Genomic DNA, 21,984 nt, shown 5'->3' on the forward strand with positions numbered 1-21,984 from the left:
AAACCCTGAGACATCATGCCCAGGATGGAGCTGGCAGAAAGCTGCTGCAACCTCTCCAGGTCCTTCTGGCTCTTTCTGCCATGCCAGTAGGTCACACAGCTGCCAGGGAGACGACAAAACAGCATCTCAGCTGTCCTGTCCTCCAGGCCTGCCCAGCACATGGGGTAGGAGCTGTGCAGGTGTCCCATGACCGAGTGAGTTCATGCTCTCCTTGCGCGGCTGGTCCTTGCAGGACCTGGTCTTGTGCCGTGCCCTCTTCCCAGGGGCTCCCCACGTCCCAGTGGGGACATCGGCTCCCAGTGCAGCCTCTTGCTCCTGGCTCAGACAGCTGTGGATTGCTTGATGCTGTGGAAGCTGACGCGGGTCGGGGAGGTGGGGATGGACATGGCCCTTGCCACGCGGGCACGGATGGAGTGCTTGTCCTGCCACCGGTGCCACCGCTTCCGCACGGCCGATCGCACCTGGGCGAGATGAATGAGGGACATTTGGTCATCACACAGACGCTGTTCAGAGGCACCAGCCATCCTTCTCCTCAGTCCTCCAGCCAAAAATGGATTAATGATATGTGATTTGCTAACAAAACAGGTTCATGCAGGGTGAACTTTCCTGAGTTCCTGAGCAAAGGTGTGAGAGCATTTGGAGGAGGCAGAGGAAAGAGTGGCCCAAATATCTGGACCCAGGATTCACTTCTACTCTCAGCTCCTTTGCTTTCGGCTGTTTGTGTTTTGGGTCAGAGCCTGGGAGATATCCTCATCCATGTGCAATCCACACGTGTATGGGGCTCACCCTGGGGAAGGATTTCCCTGGAATGGGGAGGACCCTTGGCTCTGCTGCACCAAATCACACAGGTGCACCATGAAAGCATCTGTTCTTGGGGGTGGATTTTCCTCCTCCAGAGGAGGAGACAGACAGCAGCCATTCCTGTCTTGGCAAAATCTGGGGCTGCAGATATAGCTGGATGTGAAGCACCAATTCTGATCACCAAAGACCTTCAGATGGGGAATTAAGGACCAGCACCCTCCAAACCCTGTGCAGCAGTAGAGCCTTGTGCTGAACTTGTCTGCTTGCAAGGAAGGGTGTAGGCCCCCACAAAAAACTGTGCTCACCTCGCTGTTCAGGAAGCAGTAGAAGACAGAGACGAAGAAGCCCTGGAAGGAGACAAGCAGCAGAATCACAGCCAACAGGTACCCCTGAGCCAGGATCTTTGGAACAGCTCTGGGATTTGGGGGTGTCTGGTTTTGGGAGGGGGCAGAAGTGGGATGAGGCATCAGCTAGGATGGGCTTCTCCACATCCCTTGGTGAGAGGACTGGGACGGAAGCCAGTGTGGAGGATCATTACCTGGAAAGATTCCAGAAAGGAGTTGAAGTAGATAAAGACTATCCTGGAGATCTCATCCTCCCCGGGGTTGACAAAGAACAGCATGTAGGTGATCCCCAGCAAGGGCAGCAGCACCAGTGTAGCCTTGACTGCTTTCCTAGGGAGAAAATAGGGACCTGAGCTGCTACAGTGCAGCCCTGGGCACAAGGATTCTGCCCATCCCACTCCCAGCACCAGCATGGCTTAGACTGGTCTGCTGGGACTTGAAAACCAGTGACTAGGGGAGGATGGAGCCAAGTTGGGCTGTTTTCCAGTGCAGTTCCCAAGGGACTGGGCTGGTTTGAGCACTGGCCCCCTGCTCTGCTCCTCCACCCAGAAAAGGGCAATGGAGAGCAGAGACCTGACCTTGAGCTGGCATGGAATGATTGCTTTGGCTGATCTACAGCTCAATTAAAAAGGAATTAAGGAGGGTATAATAATTCAGACCCTTCAACATGAGTTTGTGGAAACCTTATCTCAGGTAATTAATTTGATATCTTGACGAGATTACAAGTACAGTTTGTGAAAAGTCATAGTGCTGATACAGAGAGTGTGGGAAGGATGGGGGTTTGCACCTCATTCCTTTGGATCAGGGGACAAGAACAATGCCAATTCATCACTTTTTGCTTAAAAATCCTGTTAATGGACAGATTCCAACAGTAGATGGCCATCCCTGGAGGGTCTGAGCTGGGCAGGGAGGGAGTCTGGGACCTGTTTTTCAACTCTGATTTAGAGGAGAGAACAGTCCCTGACACAAATGGGCTGATGACATGGAGGAGCTGGAGGGAACCAAGTACAGGAGCTGGAAAACTACAGTATAGCACATTCACTGGTGTAGCTTTCCCAAGAATAGAACCAGAATTTTTCCTTTTTCAGCTGAAAAAGCCACCCTCCATCTCAAACCAGTTTCTCTTGACCCAGCACACAGAGAGATTCCCCAGTTCCTGCCCACAAAATGATCCAGAGGCAATGATGACGCCCAAAGTGTCTTCTTCTCCAGGTGCTCTCGGGAGCTGCTCTAACCATGCACCTCTTATATTGTCTGCAAAATATTCCCCAACAGGCAAGGAGGGGTTAAATCTTCCTGCCTTGTGCTGTGGGAGTACTGTCTTCTTCTTTACAAGGAGGTGTTGGGGTGGCATCGATTCATCAGTTTCCTCAGCTTTTGCTTTTCTGTCAAGCAGTGATTTAATTCTCACCTCCATGCCAGGATTTGCAGCTCCCAGCCTGGAGAGCTCATCAGGTCCCATCAGAACAGGCTTTTGCAAAGAGACTCAAATCCCAAGGGTTCACTTCAAAGGCAGAAACAGTCATCCACACTCTACATCACAAGGCTCTCCCTGGCCAGATTTAATGACCATGTGCTTCCAAAGAGCATTTGAGGTGCTCTTAGGTGTCTGTCCATGCTCCCATCCCCTTGCTACCTGGCTAATGGGGCTGTTCCCATTCCCACTAATCATGAGAGTACCCAGTTCCTAGGTTGGCTTCTGGCAGGGTCGCTCATGCTCTTACCTGTACTGGATTGTCTCTGACGTGGTTGAAGCTCGGAGCTTCGTCATGAGGATTCGGACAATGTTGAATAGAAAAATGAAGTTGATCTGGGAGGAACAGGGTCACTGGTTAGTGTCTGCTCCCTCAGTATTTCCTTCCATTTCCTCTTGCAATGGTGGGGGGGGCGGGAAGGGGGAGCCAGGGGAAATAGGAATGTTTCCTCTTGAACTTGATCTACTGCCTTCCACACACCATGAGAGGATGTCTGCCTTTTGTAAAAACACTTGAACAATAAGATTTAGGAGTTTGGTATGGGGATCAGGGCAGCAGGGCATGCCAGGAGATTGCCAGGGAAGGACAAGTGCTAGAGGAATGGCTGAAGGTGAAAAAGCAGGGGGAGAGGAAGAATCTAAGGTAGAGAGTGGCTGTCATCACATCCAGGGTCTGCCTGGTTGCTCTCTTGGCTGCTGAATCGCTAATGAGGGAATGGGAAGGAGCCTTTGGGGCTGAGCACAATTGACAGGAATTAGTAGTGGCCTGGCTGCCTGACGGGCTGAGAAATGGGAAGCAGGATCAATTATTCCATCATGCCAGTGATTTTTACTCCCTTGAGTTTTCTCAGCACTGGGCAAGGAGGAAGGAATAGTTTTGGAACTTCGGCTTTCCCCCTGCAAACACAGGTTGGACCCCCAGCTTGTGACCTGCCACCTCTGCTCTTCTTTGTCCCTCCCCAAAAGACAAAGCCCCATCCATGTGACCCTTGGATCAAGCACAGCTACTCAGCTGGGGACCAGGAACAGAGAGGTGGAATCAGGATCAGGGAATGGAGTCAAGCATCCCAGGCTTCTGCAAATGCTTGGCAAAGCATCCACCCACACCCAAACAGTGCCATGGTAGGGATGGAGGGACCTACTGATGCATGTTGGAGTCTGCTGATGGGACACCCCTGTCAGAGTGAGGTCTCCAGGCTCCTTCGGCAGCCCACACCAAGCCCAAAATTGCTCAAGGGGCAGTTTGGGTGAGGGCTAGTGCTGCTGTGGGGCAGCAGAACCAGCCCCCGCAGAGTGAAGCTAAAGGAGGGGGCAATACCCTGTACAGAAGCAGCTGTGTCCCACCTGCACACAGAAGGACTCTATTTAGCACACAAAAGGTCATTTTGCTCTTACCAGAAGCACCAGGATCATGGGGCCTTGGTAAATGTAGTCAGTATAAACACCTGCTCGCTTCCCAAACCAGCACCTGCAAAGCAAGGACAGTGGTGTCAGGGACAAGGCTGACACCTTGGAAGTGACCTGGATAGACTCCTGTCCTTGCACAGTCTCTGTAAGTCACTGTCTGTGAGGTGAAAGCACTAAAACTCAAACTGGTACAGCCATTGTGGAATAGTTTCTCTGGGAACTCAGTAAAAGGAGGTGCACGTGGGCTTGTGGGAGTGTTTACGGGCCCCATGTGGATGTGGGAGCTGGTTATTGCAGGACAAGCAGGGACACCCTCCTCACAAAGGAGGTGACTGTCCCCACTCTGTTCTGCATGGGGGCAGCCTCACCTTGTATCCTGTGGGCAGTTTTGGGCACAACAATGTCAGAAAGATCTGAAACCATTAGAGAGCATCCAAAGGAGGGACATGAAGACAGGGAGCAGTCTGGAGGGGCCACATGAGAAGCAATTGAGGACATTTGTAATGTTCAGCTGGGCAGAGGTGACTGAGTTTAGACTTCATCAGGGGCTGCAGCTCCTCCCCAGAGGCAGGACCCAAGGAAATGGCCTGAGGTAGTGTCATAGGGGAATATGAGGAAAAGTTCTTCCCCCAGAGGGTGCTTGGGCACTGAACAGGCTCCCCAAGAAACGGTTACAGCCCCAAGGCTGCCAGAGCTCCAGGAGCTTCTGGGCAATGTTCTGAGGGATGCACAAGGTGGGATTGTTGGGGTGTCTGTGCAGAGCCAGGGGTTGGACTATATGTTCCTTGTGGGTTCCTTCCAGCTCAGGATATTCCATGATTCACCATAACCTCACACACAGGTCTGGGTCAGCTCTATCCTCAGCAAAACCTGCAGGAGCTCACTCGGGTGTATCCCTGTCCTGGGAGCACTTGTGTCAGGTTGTTCAATCAGTGCCTGTGTGAGTAGCACGGGACTTCTGCAGTCAGGAGGGAAAGCTACCTCTGGAAAACAGAACAAGCTGCCATTCATCTCCATGGGTTCCTTTCAACTTCCCACTCTGGGGTGAACTCTCAGATACCTGTTAAGACTTTCAGCAGCAGGTGCCTGTGAAAATGGCTCAGCTGGGGGTAATTTAGATCTCTGCTGGTTAAATCCCATCTCCCTTTAGCAAATCTATTGTAGCAAATCTGGTTTAATCTCTTTTTCCCCTTAAAAATCACATTTGCCTTTTGAGGAGAAACAAGCAGGGGCAGGGCTTGTGCTGCAGAGAGTTGAGAGGTGGGATAAAACAAAGAATGGAAGAATATTATCCTTTTTTTCTTCCCTGACAGAATTCCTGACATAACTGATCCCTGAGGATTTGGGATAGAAAGAAGAATGGAGGATAAGAGCAATCAGGCTCACTTCTCATTGTCGTAGTAGAGCTTCCCAATGGCCCAGGCAACGATGATGGGAAAGGGGATACCTGCAGGGGAACACACAGCTGAGTGTCAGAGGTGCAAGGTTGCCACAAAACCACACCATAACAGAGGATTTCTCATACACAAACCACCCAGTGAGATGAGGTGCCCCTGCAAATCCCATCCTCCTGCTCCTTTTTGCAGCTCTTTGTGTGCAAGAAGAACTGGAGCAGAGGCTGGAGGGGGCATCACCCATCACTAAACCCTGGGTACCACTGGGTGATGGGAAGCCTGGCACTCACACCAGCCGATGCAGATGAACATCCACTTGCGGAGCTTGTCTGTGGAGTACGTGAGCACGATGGCCGTGTGCAGGTAGCAACCCTCGCCAAACATCCAGAAAAAGTTGGTGACGTGGAAGTAATTGTAGGCAGCAGTGACCAAGCGGCACCAAACCTGTCAGGAGATGTGGAGCTGCTGTGTCACAGTGGTGCAAGCAATGCAAGTGGAGCAGCATACACCCCAGCAGAGCAATCAAACCCGTGTTTCTCATACACATGGGGTGCCTGCCAGCCACCAGCCAGCCCTATTTGTTCCCTGAATTTGCTTTTGTAGTCACATCTTAGTGACTTCAAACTGAAAGTGAGTAGGTTTAGAGAAAAAAATCTTCCCTGGCAAGGTGGTGAGGCCCTGGAACAGGTTGCCCAGAGAAGCTGTGGCTGCTCCATCCCTGGAAGTGTCCAAGGCCAGGATGGATGGGGCTTGGAGTAACCTGGGATAGTGAAGGTGTCCCATGGTAGTGGGGTTGAAACTAAATGATCCTTAAGGTCCCTTCAGACCCAAACTACTTTGTGTTTCTATGATCCCCAGGGTCCTCACACCCCCCAGCTGCTCAGGACTGGGCTCAGCCTGGAAAAGCTGCACCTACCACATTGCTCTCGTGCACCTCTGGGTTCATGGTGAGCTGCACCACGAACCACGTGGCATTGCGTAGGATGAAGGCTGTGATCAGGTTCCAGTGGATGATGTTTCTCAGGCACCGGATGCTCCTGGAGAGGGGTGGAACAAGGCACCATCAGAGGAGGGGGACTGGGGACAGTGCTGTTTGTAGAGCTGAGTGTCTCTGTTGGGACCCCAAGGGTGACCTGCTGGGACCATGCCCTGGGTGTGGTGGGCAGGAAGAAGACCAGGAGGTGGAAGGCACCAAGGAGGACCCTCTGCCTCCGTAATTAAGTGCTTTAAAAAAGCAGCAAAAGAAAAACAACCCTGAGACAGGCAGGATCCCTCCAGCCTGGAGGGCAGTGGCTGTGGCAGAGTAGATGGCAAAACACAGGAGCTGGGTCCATCCCTGCCCGAGATGACCTTGCAGGAACACGGCAGCAGGTTTGTCACTCACCGCAGGCGCATGAAGAGGACAAAGGCCACGAGGAGGGCCCCCAGTGATACACAGTGGCCCAGGTAGTTGATGATGACAGCGATGTGGTAATGCAGCTTGCTCTTCTTCTGGGAGTAGGGGAGATGGGCAGAGAGTCAACAGCAGCCCTGGTACTAGCACAAACCCACCTCCTCCACCACATCACCTTTGGCAGCCGCACCTCAAATTCTGGGCCCTTTTTCAGGAAGCCATTGGAGCTCAACCTGGGACAGGACAGTGGGACTGGAAGGAGATGGGGCTAATGTGGGAAGGAGATGCATCAGCCTGGTTTCACATCTCACTTGTACCAGAGCAGCTCACAGGACAGCTCAATGCTGAGACATCCTAACCCCTCCTCTGGGGAAACCCTGCTGGAACTCAGCTGAGCTCACTGGAATCTTATATCTCAGTTCATCCCCCATTGCCCTGGGGGCAACTGAGAGGCTAGGATGAATTTGGGCAGAGGAAAGTGTGAGTGATAATTGAATTAATTGATCACTCCTGCTGTTAGGCACTCATCCAATCAGTAAATAAGCAATTAAGTGAGTGAAAAAAACATTCCTGGCAAGAGATATCAGCATCTTAAATACCAGAGTTTATACCTACTGCAAATGAAAAACTCATATCTCTTCTCCTCTGCTTCAAGGGGTGGCTTGACTTACTCAGGGGCTTGATCCCCATTCTTTTATCTTTTTCAGCTTCCTAAATATATCCTTTATTTCACTGCCAGTAGGGAAGGACGGGGTTTTCACTGAGTGCTGTGTCAGGAGGGAGCTGCAGGAAAGTGACAGGGCTGATCTGTACCCAGAGGCCCTGGGGACCTCACCTTGGCAATACTCTTGGATTTTTAATGGGGATGGAAACAGGCATGGCTTTATTTCTGATGGGGAATAAAAATGCAAATCAAGAAGGGATCATAATTGCCACGTGCAACTTTGTCACTGGAATGCTGCTGCATGCTCAGCCCTCCACTCCCATAGGCCATTCCTGGCCTGGATGCTGTTGTCTTTCAAAACTCCATCACCTGTCTCTTGCCCTACTGCCAAGAGCCCAGGGACTCCCAAGCTCCTACCTCTTCACTGAGGATCTCCTGGCACTGGGAGTAGTTGACACGTGCTGCCCAGCTCCCGTTTGCGAGGCATTCCCTGTACCCATTATCTGAAAGAGAGAATGCCCATCCAAGGGTTAACAGAGCATGAAGATAGGCACAGGCATGTGACCTGACTGTCACTAATCAGGCCAGGCCTGGCATATTCTGCTTTGAAGACAGCTCAGCTACTGCCATAGTCACAACTGCAGAAGCAAAATCCTTGGAATATTTCAGACCCGCTCAAGAGTTTTGGATCTGCACCAGCTCTGCCCTCGGCACTGCGGGACTCCAACACCTCCTCACCACACACAGGGATGCAGCAGAAGCAGCACCAGTTAGACTCTTCTTCCCTTTCACTCTGCTGTTTGCTTGGGTGATCATGTGCCAGCCAAGGCTCTCTGCTGAGATGGCAGCACGAAGTTTCACTTTGCTCTCTGAATTAGGAGCTTTTTTGCCTCCCAGCAAGGACAGTAGGTGTCAAGGCTGATTGGGAAGGAATGGCCCAGGCATCCCAGAGAGTCTGTCATTGGTGTCAGCAGTGGGGCAATGCCAGCACTGGGGTGAGACTGGACTTCCATTAACAGGAGGCTGTGAGCCTCATCAGGGTGATGGGGTGGGAAAGGCTCAGAGACAGGCTCAAGCTGTGATTAATGCAGAGAGGCTCTTACAGCAGCACAGGAGGCACCACAAAGCAGGAGCTGTGTGTCTGTGCCATCTTCCATAGCTGCAAGAATGTGCAGGATGGAAAAATAGATGTTTTTTGTGAGAAGCAAGGTATTTCTTTCATCAAAAGCAGCACTTGGGTGGTCAGATACACAAACTTGTGCTAGGAATGACTTTGGGCACTGTTCATATCACTACATCCTCTACTCCCAGCATGTCACTGGCAGTGACAGCGCAACCACCTGTGCCAGGAGAGGACAACATTCAAAGTCCCCCAGTCTTTGCTCAGCTGGGTACTTCAGACCCCTGTACCTCCTCCAAGGGCAGGGCAGGATTAGTCCTCTGCCTGTGTCCCCAAGATGCGGACATCAGCCCTCTCCTCCTCCCAGGAGGACCTGCTTATAAAGCTGCTTCTCTGAAACAACCCTCCCTGAAATCTGGGGCCCGAGGCACTGTTTTCTTTATGGTTGATGAGCTTTGTTCCCAGAGGTGTATTGTCACTTGTGTCCCAGAACCCTAGCCCGCCGTGTCCCCAGCAGTGCTGCCCCTCTTACTGGTGGTGTTGTACCGCACGCCATAGAAGTACTCAGGGCAGGGCCGAGCCACCAGCTGCCCCACCGCGCTCCGGGGCCAGCATGTGCCGATCAGGTCCACCGAGGCGTTGCACTGGGGACCTGTGAGAACAAAGTGCACAGGGTTAGCAGAGGTGTGTGGGCCACCACGGGCCACTTCCAGGCTGTTGAAAGGTCAGGATTTGGCTGGAGAGCTGGGCCTGCTGCATCAGCTGATGGGTCACTATGAAAAACCCCAATCACTTGGTTTTTTAAAATTTTTAAAGTTTAATAACCATAAAATGGTTATAAAAATAGTAATACAATTAGAGTAATCAAAATTTAGAGTTAGGACAGTTACAAGACAATAAAAAGCAAAGAATTACGGACGTCCGGATGCTCTCGGGCACTAAAGCCATGACAAGCATGTTTTGTGAACAAAGGAATAACCCTTAAAAGCAATAGCCTGTTGCATATTCATATATCTCATACATGATGCATAAATTCCTTGCAAATTAAGAACTTTTCTGGTTTTTGTCAACTTCTTCCCCTTAATCCTGGTGGTTCCATAAAGACGGAGAGAAGGTGGAAGAATATTTGTCTTTTCCAATAAGGAGGCTGTAAGTCTTTATGGGCCCTGTCGCTGTTATCTCTGTGCGAAGACTTTCTTGATTATCTCATCTCTTGCTTGAGCTAGTAAAAAAATCCTACATCGCAGAGTATCTATTTTAGCATTTTGTTGTAACCTAAAACTATATTTAACATACTTCTTGAGAGAATTAATACAGCATAACTTTCTAACATTACACATATAATATTCATTGTAATATTTGCAAAAAGCCAATCATAAAATATGCATTTTTCACAGTCACCACAAGCTCAGCCCCCAGAAAACCCTCGTGGCAGACACCAGATGGGGGCTGTGAAAGACTTGCAAGGGCCATGAATTATAGCAGTGGGAACAAAGCAACATGGACCCCCTTATGCATCCAAAGCAGATTGCCTTATTGTAAGATTGGCCCCCCTTTTTCTACCTTTAATCTCCACCAGACAGAACTGAAACCAAACCGAGGCCTAACAGAACTTAACAGAAGAAGGGCACTCATTGGCTGGCTCAGCTGCAGTGCTGCTGTCCACGCATCCTACCATCCAATCAGCTTCCTGCCCTACACTGTCCGCGTGTTCCTCCTGCCAATCAGCTTCCTGCTCATACACTAGCCACGCGTTCCTCCAGCCAATCAGCTTCCTTCTCTACACTGTCCACGCTCCTCCAGCCAATCACAACCTCGCCTCCAGCTGTCACTCAGCTGACTCTCTCCTCACTCAGAACTGCCTCTCACCCCTCAGGCGACTTCCAGCCATCCAGCCTGCAGCTGTGCCTTTCCCACGGGGCCTTGTGGTGAGCATAAGCCTTAGCAACTTTAATAATTATAACCTCATATCCTACAATAACTATTATTCTGGTCCTGTCTAAACTACTGGCTAAGCCCAGTTCTGGCACAAACTTAGTTTTAGACCTGGCTTCCAAGTCCCCTGGCTCTGGTTTCCCAGCCCTGCTTCTTCCTTCAGCCATGATGTTGACATCCAGCCCCACAACAGGCAATAAGTCAGACTTGCTCTTCCTCAGTGGTGTGTCCAGTCTGGTTCTAAGCCTCCCCAAACATGTCACACCTCCTGGCTGCAAAATCTCCTTCCCAGCCATTCACGTTGGTCTCTTCCAGTCTTTCCTGGGTAGAAAACTCCAAAGCTGCTGCTATTTCAGATTTCAAGGATTTGTGGGCTTTTCCCAGCTACACAAGTGTGCTAATGTAGGCATTAGGTAGGCCAGATTGCAGGCTTTTTAATGTATAATTTGTGTATATTTAGAACAACATGTACTGTAGCTAAATATGTCCCTGCTTCATCTCACAGTGAGGTTGGAAGCACAATGGCTACAATATCCATATACTACAATCTCAGATAAGCAGGAAATGGGTGAGCAGGAAATGCTGGAAGAGCTCAGTCCAAAATGCTCCTGGGTACCAGAGGTTTTTGTGCTGCTGGCACCGAGACAGAAATTGCCATTTCCTAATACAAAACACCCCATTTCACAGCTCCTTGGGTGCAAGAACACAGCGTTTCCCTTCCCCCTGGATTTGTGGTTGTTATTTGAATGCCTTTCCCAAAAATTCCTATGGACAGAGCTGGCTAAAGAGTGACCAAAGGAAAAAAAAAGCAAAATACTATTGATGATGATGATGAAGGTTTTTATGGAGGAATATTTGTTTTCATCGATTATCTGAAAAATTGGCTCCTTGTTATTTTACTATGTTCTCAGAAAATTTTCAGGGCTTTCAGTGTCTTCAAATATCTTAGCAAGGAAAAACAGCTTCCAAGCATGTGAGCTGGGGAAGCATCAGAACATGGTGAGTGTTACCTTCTGCCTCCTAAAGCTTGTAGGGAGAAATTAATTTTAACAATGACCTTTGTTTCTAGCTTTGCTAATGTGTAGGGTTGCTGTGGCAACCTTCCCTTTAAGTTGTGTTTTAAGTCTGTATTTTGCAGGAAACAAGGTGCCTTTTATCACATGTGTGTCCGTGCTTTTCTGCATCCATTTGGATTTACTGAGCTCCTTTGTTGTTTTGACCCAAATTTGACAGAGAAGTAGAGGGTCACAGTTAAAAAGTCATCCTTGTAACGAAAAAAACAATCAGTAGTTACTTGAACTAAGGACAAAGTTAAATTAGAAGTGCTCTCCCTGTTAGCCACCGAGGTGAGAAGCTGTGTGAATGTCTGGAACAGGAAAAGCTTCACTTGGAACAATGCAGCACAGGAAAATGGAGCTTGCACAGTACTAACTGCCCTGGCTGCTCATGCAGCTATCACAACCCCTTGCAGGCACTGGTAGGGCTGGGAACAAACTCCGTTTTCTTTGCATACTCTTTTGCCTCAGTTTCCCTCCTGCATTTCAGGGTCTGTTTTGAGGGACAGACAGAGATTGCTCAGGGAGGACAAACAGGAAGAGTGAGCAATTAAAAGTCAGCAGGGCCAGAGAGCAACAATGATGATACTCTCCACCAGTAAAACAAACCCACAGCAATGCCATTAATAACCAACCCAAGAGAGAGCCGTGGAAATGATGTAGCCAGACAGAGGTACATCATTCTGTGATGTGTCTGCTCGAGGCTGGATTTAATATCTCCACTTTTCTCCAAGGCATGTGGTGAGATGCTGCTTGGCACTCCTGTTAGAGCATGACAGGATCCCACTAGACACCAAACCCAGTGGGTCTCACCAGTCCCACCACAGGGAAGGTGCACCAGCATCACCAGGAGCTCAGCCCTCCTTGTCCCATGGGTTGGGGTGATGCTGTGGGGTGACATTGGGGTCTGGGGCTGCAGTCAGATGAGGAGATGCTCAGCCAGGCTGTCGGATGCTCCTGGACCTCTCCCTGTGCTTCACCCCTGTGCTGCCACTGGCAGCATTTGGAGCTCTGTCCCACCAGGTTTTCATCTAGTGGGTGGCTGTAATATTTTTTCCAGGCTCACACTGAGAAAGGCTTGATGAAGAAAAACTGCATAAAGCAGATGCTGCTCTTTTTGCTCTCTCCAGCATACAGAAAAGAGAAAAAAAATCCTCCTGACGGGGAAGTGATAAGTAAAGCAATGAAGACAAAGAGTGCCACGAGGGCTGCAAAATCCCTTTTGCCCAGCACAACTCCCTGCTCCAGCTCCCCCTCGAGTGGCTCCCAGCATTTAGAACACTGTTTATCATGGAAATTATATGTATCAGTACTAAATACTGCCTGCTCCATGGCCCATCCGTGTTTGCAGGGGGACTATTCTCCAGCTTCTGCACATGAGTGCTCCAGCTTCTCAGCTCCTTTGGCAGCACAGGTTTGGTCTTTGCAGATTTACAGCACGAAAGGTCAGTGAATTTCCTACCTGCTCTCAATTCCCCGAATTTGGCTTCTTCCCACACAGAAACTTGGTGTTTGGAGGAGGAAGGAGCAGGCCCTACTTTGAGACAGGGAATGTGGCACAGGGGAAGTCGCTCCAATCCCTTCTCACCCTATTGCCTTTGAGTTCTGCTGCTCTGAAGCAATATAAAGCTTCTTCTGAAGAAAATGCGTCTGTCCAGGGACTTACACTGAGACAACTATATCACAATAACTGTCTCAGGATAACTGTAGCAATATCCCATCTGTTTCTAGAAAACATCCTTTTCCAGCCTGCTCCCACCACTTGCAGAGACTTTCAAGATGGCTCTGAGCTAAAGCCACAGAGCCATGTGACACCTGACAGGTAAAGCTCTCCACTCCCAGCTAATCTGCCAAAAGATTTTGACCAAATGGAGGATGGAGCATATTTATCCTGGTCCAGCAGTACCAGATGTGTGGCCACAGTGCTCTTGAGCTGGTGCCAGGAGGTCTAAAGTATTATCATACCATGAAGCCATTGCTGGGATGCTCTGAAGAGGGGTAAAGCAAAGCATATAACTGTGCTGGTAAACACATCCTGCTTTACACTGGGCAGAACTGTGCACCAGCACAACATCCCAGTTTGCTTCTGTGCACAGACACAACTCTGAGGGGTGGAAGAGTGAAGCCTCTCTCCCCTTCTACAATGCAAAGGGGCCAGGAGAGATGATAGAAATCTGAACTGCAGGCTCATTCCTGTGGCTGGGAGTGATGGTGTTATTTATCTAAGGTGTCTCAAGAGCCTAACAGCTGAAAGTTGTTAACTCATATCACTACCTGTCCCGAGCTCTTCTTCAACCATAGTTATTTCTGTCCAGCCCTGATGTCCTCTGTGACTGTGTTGCGCTGCTGCTTCGAGCCTCTGGCTCCTTGAGAGTGTCCCCTGGGTCTCTGCTGCAATATTTGCATTTGGCAATCAGGGCTTCATCTCCACATCTAATCAAAATACAACTCACTGTGATGTCTGATGCATCAACTGCGAAATTGCACAAAAATCTCTTTGTCCCTCCCAGGCAGCTCCACCAGAGTGGTGAAGAAGAAAGACCCATTTCACACCTTATTGCCCAAAAACAGGGGCCTTTTGGGGATGCTTTTACTTTCAGGTGCTGGGCTGCCAGGGAGAGGGGGCTGGGTCGAGCTGCAGAGTCACTCAGATGTTAAATGCTTGAGTAACACCTTGGGGCATTGACAGAAATGGCACTGGGGGATAATTTAATTAAGATGGGGTAGAAATTGGGGTGGTGCAGCTGTTTGTCTTCCCTCTGAGCAGGAGTCAGTGCTCAGGATGGCTGGGAGCTGTGGCTGCCTCAAAGTAGATCCTTGCTTACACTCTACCTCCAGCACTGCTTTCGGTGGTATTGGGGGCTTCTATTTACCTTTGTAAGACTCCAGTCCTTAAAAAATCCCCAGAAATCCTCCCAAGCACTCAAGTTCCATGATCCTTGGTGTACAATAATTACCCAGGCTAATTAAGCATTATGATAGCTATGGGTCTTTGTAATGAATTTTTGACTTGTTGCTGTTCACCGTCACTGACTATCCCCTCGGGTCTTTGCTGCTGCTCTGGAGAAGAATAAATAAAAGAAACCAAACCTAGCTTGTGCTATTGGTATCTGATGCATCTGCTCAATGTTGTCACTTATGATGATCCATGTACAGATTTACAACATATATATATGTGTATATATATATATATATGTATATAATGTAGTGGGTTGTGTTTGGGGCTTATCTTGTTCTCCTGACATGAACCACGGGGTGTTTGGAGTTGTTTCATAATTAAGTGTGGCAGGAAGTTCTTTATGCCCTGGGGTTGGCTGGGATTTGGTGGTGGGTGAGTGAAACATCAAAATCCTTCCCTGGCAGTTTTCCCAGCAGAGCCTTGTAGTTTGGCTACAACTGAACAGTCTCTGGCAGTAACTTCACTGCATCCAGTCCAAAGTACAGTTTGACTGCTGTAGCTGCTACTCACACTGGGACATACCGGGACACAGTATCCTACTAGAAAACCTCTTCATCTTCCCTCCTCCACTACAATAAAATCTATGAATATCAGTGAGTTGCTGTTGACATCCCTGTTTCCCAGATGATGGAGCAGAATGGCCTTACTGACACCAGTATATTTAAATACACGAGGATTTTCCATATAAATGAGAGTTTTGTTTCCCAAAACTACCCAGTACCATATCTCTCCCTCAAGTCCCTGCCTAGACTCGTTACTGCATCTTTAACCCTTGCTCAGCTCTTTATTAATATTTCTGCCTCGGTGGGAGAGATGCCAATGAGACTGAAAAGCATTGCTGATGTTAATTTGACCTTTATGAATTTAAATTCCAGACTCACCCCAGGGGAGTCAGTGAGTGAATGAGAGAGCAGTGGCACGTGGGCTGCTGGAGCAGCGTCAGCGCTTTGGGAGCTGAGCTGGAGTGGGTGGAAAGGCTCTTGGTCAAATTGTCACCCACTGCGAAAGGTGTCACCAAACTTCTCTGATAGTGCCTGTGAAGGATATGTTCTCATCACTCACTGCTTCTTGGCCGAAGGATTTTGCTGTATCTGGAACAATTAGATTTGCCTTATTTAATGCAAAGCTACACTCCCTTTCCCCCTTGAAAAAACCTTCAGTTAAAAACCCACAGACATTTCTTTTTTTCTGCTTAGCTTTGGTGTCATTTTTCTTTGCTTTAGGTGAACTGGCACTGGCATGAAACATTTCTTTCCTGACAAGGAATTTTCTGTGCTCCCCTCTCTCTCCTAAGCACACACACAGGCTTGAGGATAAGAATTAATTGTGAATAACAAGCTGAAAGGCGTGGATCGTGCAGTCAGGACCAGAGGGGGATGTGAGCAATTGGGTGGCAACTGCTTGGACTGATCCAGGCTTGAGAGCTACGAATGGCAAAATAACCCTGTGAGAGTGCTCCGAGCTTGCTCTGCTTGAGTGGTTTCTGCTGAGCTGCTTTAGAAAAGCCTCATTAATTAGGAAGAGGGTTTCCCATGTTCTCAGATTCTCCTTTCCCTCCCCAGGGAAGCAGTCCTGCAGCTGCAGGGAATGCTTTGCTTCGGTGGATGAAATGACCTTGTCCCTCCCTGATGGACTTTATGACAGGGCAAGAAGCAGCTGCACATAGACCCTCAGGAGTCGAAATCATCAGCCAGAGAAATCCATGGTCTGAGTCAGTCCATGGTCTGAGAACCTTTGGGACAGCACCTATCCACGTCAGACAAGGGATGCTGATCCTCATTGCATTCCTTGTCAAGCCTAATCTGAGACTTTGATGGCTTGCAGATGTTTGGGGGTGCAGCTGACCTGACTTCCTAATGCACCACATTGACCTCAAGTCCAGCCTGATATTCCTTCTTCACTGCTACTGTGGGAGGCATTTCTGATGGAGCATCCAGCTGTGCCCCTGTGTCCCAGTCCCAGCCAAAACTGGGGGCTCACTGACAGGAATTTTTGATGGATACCTAGACTATCGAGTTGGATCATCACAATGAGCCTGAATTCCCAGGGATATCACCCTGCACTGGGGGCTTGAAGGAAGATGGGTAAAACCATGGTGATAAGATGTCAGCACAAGGGGGCCCCCAGCCAGGTAATAATTAGCATAGACTCCATGCATTTACAAAAGGCTGATCAATTATTCTTTATTAAGAAACCCATTGCTTTTTTATACCCTAGTTCACTACAGGTGGACCTAATTGGTCCTCCAGTCCAAACACCATCACCATTGGCTAATTAAGAAACCACCCTTTGGTAAACAAATCTCCATAACACATTCCACATGTTTGCAATACCAGGTGCAGCAAGTTAAGATAAGAATTGTTTCTCATTCTTTTCTCTGATCTTCTCACAGGCTTTCCAAGAATGATGCTTGGGAAAGGTCTGTTTCTCTCTGTGGCCAGAGAGCTGCTGCCACAATAAGAGGGCAGGGAAGGAGAGCTCTGTGAGGCTCAGGTGCTCCATGTCCTGGCATGAGAGTTTGTACCCCCTGAGCCTGGACAGCATTACCCCAGTGTGCCTCCACCCTCCACACCACTGCTGTGGCAGAGACTTTTCCAGCTCAATGCACACGCATAGAGAGTGCTGGCACCCTGGTGACATCACTGTCCAGCTACATATCATCTTTAAAACTGAGAGATTAAGGGACTGGTGACCCAGGAGAGGAGGAGAGCCCATGGTGGGCTGTGTTTTGGAGGAGGGATGCTGCACACAGACATGAGGCAGTACCTGTCCATGCATCCAGCAGATTCCCTGACAAGACATGTGCTGGGGGACCGCTGGGCTCGTGTTATCAGCATGTGTCATTTCCCAAGGGTTGTGAAGACATTAACAAATTAAGTCTCAGGGCCCTGCTGCAATTCTCATTAGCATCATCCTAACAACTCTTCATGTTAAATAGCTCAAATCAAAGTTTCCAGTTTAGCAAATATCCCTCCATAGGAATCGCTGTCTCCATCAGGCAGGGCCTAAATGGACCCCAAGGACCAGGACTGTGCTGAATTCCACTTCCCAAACAAACATAAGACAATTAGTTTCACTTCTGCCTCAGGTTCTAAGTCCCCTTCTCCAGCTGGAAGTGGCTCTCACATGTGCCAGCCCCATCCAAATGAGTTGCTCAGGAATTGCAGGTTGCATGTGTAGAAAAAATGGACAATTTGCAAACCTGAAGCCTCACATTCTCCCCTCTGCCAGTGAGATGGACACCGAGGTGCACTAAATCCTGATTGTAATCATGCTGATAAATCCCCACTGAGCAAAGCCCAATTCCTGCAGAAAGCAGCGCTCAGTGTTTGAGGATGGTGTGATTCCAGGGCAATCAATCAGCAAACCACAGCAGAAATTCTCCCCCCTTTCTGACCTCTCCCTCGGACTTGAGAGGTTCCAGCAGTGTGTGGAAAAGGCCATGAGCTGGGCATGAGGATTTTCTGGGACCTGCGTGCTGCCCCGTGTCAGGATTTATCACAGCTTAACATGGCCAAGGACAGGCCCTTGCTGAGCAGAGTGATGAAACCTTCAGGGAGCAAAGCACCTGAGTGATGACCAAGTTTCTTGTCTGACCAGACATCCAAGCATTGCCATTCCACAGACAGCTTTTGCTGTCCTCTGGCTTTCTGCCTCCACCTCGTGGGCTTGGGAAGCTTCTTGAAGGGCAAGGTAGCCTGGATTTGGCCAGACACTGGAATAGCTGGTGCCAAGATGGGATTTGTTAAAAAGGAGCTGTTAATGCTGCTGTTAATGCTGCTGTTAATGGGTGGTGGGCAGCCATTCCTCACCTGTGGGTCCCTATGGCCATTCCTCAGTGCCCAGTCTTGTGGCCACCTGTCAGTGCCCAGTCCTGTGGCCATCCATCACCCTGACAGAGAGTTCCTTGGTACGTGCTCTGATTCTCATTCAGTCATGAAAGATCAACACTGCAGTATCTCAGAGCTGGGGAGGACTTTTCTCCTTGTCCCTGTGAGCTCCACTCCTTTTCACTTCCTTGTCACTGCTGAGGTGACATCCAAGTCACATCCTGAATATAGGCTAAAAGCCAGTTTTGGCACAAGCTCTGACCTGATTGGATCAAACCCATATAGTGTTGCGTAGGAGTGGGCTGTCCATGACTGCTGCTCCCACCCATCAGGGCTGAGCCAGCCCTGGCCATAGCCGTGTCCCCAGAAGCTCTTCATGACTGGTGGCCTCCCAAAGTGCTCTATGGCACCTGTGTAGAAATGCTGGGGGGCAAAAGTTGGCTGAGCCCGGAGCCATGCTGGCCACACTGCACTGGTGACGTGATCTCCACAAAAAGTCAAAACCTCCAGTCATCATCCCTGGGCATCCCTGGGATGGTAGGAGGAGGGTGGACATAGGGGCCGAAGTCCTGGTGTCCCTGGGCATGGCATAGAACAGGCAGCCAGCCCTGATGTCTCTTTGGCCATCTCTGCCTCTGCCCAACAGACATTTAGTTTCTCTATTTTCATCTCCTGAGATCTGCACCTTCTACCTGTCTCCACTGTCACCCTGCAAGGAGGCTGCAGCAGCACCAGCAGAGGGCCGCAATGCAGTTTTTGCATGTCCCATCTCCCCAGAAAGGATCCATGCAGCAGCAGATGAGCCCAGAGACACCCCTGACACCCTCTTCCAAGCACTGTACCCCTGGGGGGTGGCTCGAATGGGCTGGGGCTGGGGGACACTCACCAGTGTGGTTGGTGACAGGCGGCAGGCTCTCGCAGTACTGCTCCTGGATGGAAGCTGCAACCGGGCTATCCCAGAGGAGAAATGCCTGGATGGGGAGAGAGCAGACAGGGGTGGGGTTATATGTGCAATATGCTGCTTCCCCGTCCCCAAATGCCTCCTTGGGTCAGATCTGAGCTTGCCCATGTCTGGGTGGGTACCACCCCCAAAGCTTGCACAATGGACATGTACCATTTACAGGATGGCTTCCTAGGAAACTGCTTATCTGAGCCAAAGGCTGGGGGACTGCTCTCTGTTTCCCATGCAGTGATCCTCTCCTGCCTCGAATACCCCCCTCAGCAAACCCTCCTGCAGCCCCTGCTGAATCATGGAACCTCTGCTATTTATCATTTTGATCAACACTTTTGGGTTTACCATCTTTCAATCCTGAGAGCAGACAGGGAAAACATGATGAGCCTGACACCACACTTGGATTTTCAATCCCTTACTGAAATCACAGCCTTGTAAGCTGTCAGTGGGAAGATGTTCATATACATCCTTAAGGACATCTGATCCACAGACAACCAGCTCTGGCTAAAGTCTTTTTTTCAGGAAAATTGTCAGCAAACACCAGCATTCCCATTGAGTTGGAAAGCACTGACCACGATCTACCCAGCTCTGCTAAAACTCTGCACAAGGAGCTATTTTGGAAAAATGATTATTGAATTATTGTACCTTTGCAGGAGTTTGGGAAAAGTGAGAAAGGCAATTGCCAGGATGAAGGGATTGCAAAGATGGCAGAGGGATGGTGCTGTTGGTCTCACAGCTCACCACGGTGCCAGATGAGGGAAGGCGAGGACCTGATATTTTGCAGAAAAGGGTGACACAGGCTCATCCCCTCTCCTCCACCATCACTAATGGTGGATGAGGCTCAACTTCTTTCACCTTCAGTGACTGAGCAAACCCCCTGGAGAAAAGTCACCGATTAAATGACAGAAGACATAACATACAGGTCCCTTGGGAAACAGCCCTGAGCCTGAAGGCAGGAAAGGCTGCACCTCTCCTGCTTGCAGGCAAGCTCCCAGCTCCTCAGGGACAACAACCTCTGCCTTCCCCATCAGCCACGCTGATTCCTAGTGCCTGACCCCCCTTCCTGAGTGCCATTTACCTCCCACACTGCTCTGAACACAGAGAAGACATTCCTCCTCTTGTCCTTGAGCCATAGAAACACCGTCTGCCCTTGCTGGCATACCCAGCCATCCTCCTGCCGTACCATTAACAGGATTTATTCAGACACAGAGACAAGCTCAGCACCCACTTGCTCTTTTCCAAACAACGTTTACTGCCTTGGGAAGCTGGTTTTGACAGCAAGAGTGATGTCAGGCAGATGTATAAATGGAGCTGAGAATAGCTGCCTTGTTGTGACTGCTCCAGATGGCACAGAGGATCCGGCAGCTCAACCCTGCCCTGGTGCGAGAGTTGTTTGGAGCTCCTGGGTGCTGGTCCTACAGGAGCCCAGCACCTTCTGAGTCTCCTTTCAGAAAGCTGAGACCACCCAAACTCCAGACAGGGAGGAATCAAGGTGTAGGGAGACTGCTCCCCTCTGTATTGATGCCTACAGCTGGTGCCCACCCCACCTGGTGGCTCTTGGCATTGGCAGCTGGGACAGAAGGGTTCTGCCCAAAAGATGTCTGGGATGGTTTGTCTATCTGAATAGGCTTTCAAGTGTTAACTGGATGTGTTTCTCCTAATCCCAGCCTGTTCCAGCCTGGTAGTGCACATTCTCCTTCCAGACACAGGGAGAGGTCTTGGCACTGAGCAGCACATGGACCAAGCCACAGACAGAGAGGGGTGTGGATGGAGCAGTCACTGGCTCTTTGCAGGCTTTGTAAATGAGCTGAAACAGCTACAGAAGGAAGAAAGAAAGGGAAAAAAGGATCCCCCAAAACAGAACTACTAAAAGCTTTTTTACCAGGCTTTAAGTCTTGTCTTACTGCAGTGTAGCCAAAGCTCTTGATAGAGGCAGTTTTGTCCCAATCCTGTCAGCATTTTGAGGGGAATAAGCAGGGGTGGTGGCAGCTGTAGGGGGATTTGCCCCAGTGAAAAAAATTCTTATTGCTGGTCGCTGTCCTATCTGTTTTGCTCTTTGTGGGTTAGTGCAACCCCTCCCCACGCTTTTACAAAGAGAACAGGTCAAAGCTCCGTCCTTGAGAAGCTTCTCATGCCAGAGCATTGCTACTCTATAAGATGCCACATGGTGCCCAGCAGGGCCCAGCCTGGCTGGGCTGGAGCCAAGCTCACCTCAAGAGCCCCGACACGGCAGTAGGTTGTGCTCAGGCCAGAGAGGGGCCGTGTTCCTCCACCTTTCTGACCCTATCTTCACACAGCTATGGCAGATCCCGCTCTGCTGGCAGAAACACCTCTGTGACCTCTCTCAGCCTGCCAAAATCCTGGAGAGCTTCATCTGAGGTCTCAGCTGTCCGGGAAGAAAGGCAGTCTGCTCCTCTGGAAGCAGCTGCTTTGCACAGTGCTCCCAGTTAGCCACGGGAGCTGCTCCCACTGGAATGGATGATGGTTCTCTCAGGAGCTGCACGGGCCCCGTGAGTGCCCACACTGGCAGCAGCTTCTTCTCCATCAGGAGCCACCATTGTCTCCCCTGCTGTTGTCTCAGCATCTGCCCAGCTCCCTTCCAGGCTCTGTAACATCTGTGTTTTATACACAGAAATGGTTCTGGTTTAGTCTTGGA

At 49.8% G+C, this 21,984-nt stretch overlaps 1 protein-coding gene and 1 long non-coding RNA gene across 4 annotated transcripts; one reads left to right on the plus strand and one right to left on the minus strand.

Moving 5' to 3' along the window:
* Positions 1-234: 234 nt before the first annotated feature.
* CRHR1 (corticotropin releasing hormone receptor 1) lies at positions 235-19,389 on the minus strand. Of its 2 annotated transcripts, XM_068212418.1 has the most exons (13): positions 19,263-19,389; positions 9,130-9,249; positions 7,895-7,980; positions 6,989-7,046; positions 6,805-6,911; positions 6,337-6,457; positions 5,711-5,864; positions 5,413-5,473; positions 4,015-4,087; positions 2,870-2,955; positions 1,340-1,475; positions 1,107-1,148; positions 235-461 (listed from the first exon to the last, which is right to left on the minus strand). In XM_068212418.1, exons 2-13 carry the CDS (start codon positions 9,151-9,153, stop codon positions 321-323), a joined length of 1,089 nt encoding a protein of 362 aa, XP_068068519.1. In that variant the 5' UTR covers positions 9,154-9,249; positions 19,263-19,389; the 3' UTR covers positions 235-320. The 2 variants fall into 2 exon arrangements, with proteins under 2 accessions (XP_068068519.1, XP_068068520.1); XM_068212419.1 differs by lacking the exon at positions 6,989-7,046 and having other exon boundaries at positions 19,263-19,341.
* On the plus strand, positions 10,603-14,106 carry LOC137486868 (uncharacterized). 2 transcript variants are annotated; one of them, XR_011005801.1, is made up of 3 exons: positions 10,603-10,757; positions 11,444-11,531; positions 12,939-14,106. It is a non-coding gene; the product is annotated as an uncharacterized lncRNA (long non-coding RNA). The 2 variants fall into 2 exon arrangements; XR_011005800.1 differs by lacking the exon at positions 10,603-10,757 and having other exon boundaries at positions 11,286-11,531.
* Positions 19,390-21,984: the final 2,595 nt, after the last annotated feature.

The sequence above is a fragment of the Anomalospiza imberbis genome, chromosome 22, assembly GCF_031753505.1.
Source record: "Anomalospiza imberbis isolate Cuckoo-Finch-1a 21T00152 chromosome 22, ASM3175350v1, whole genome shotgun sequence".
Taxonomy (NCBI): Eukaryota; Metazoa; Chordata; class Aves; order Passeriformes; family Viduidae; genus Anomalospiza; species Anomalospiza imberbis.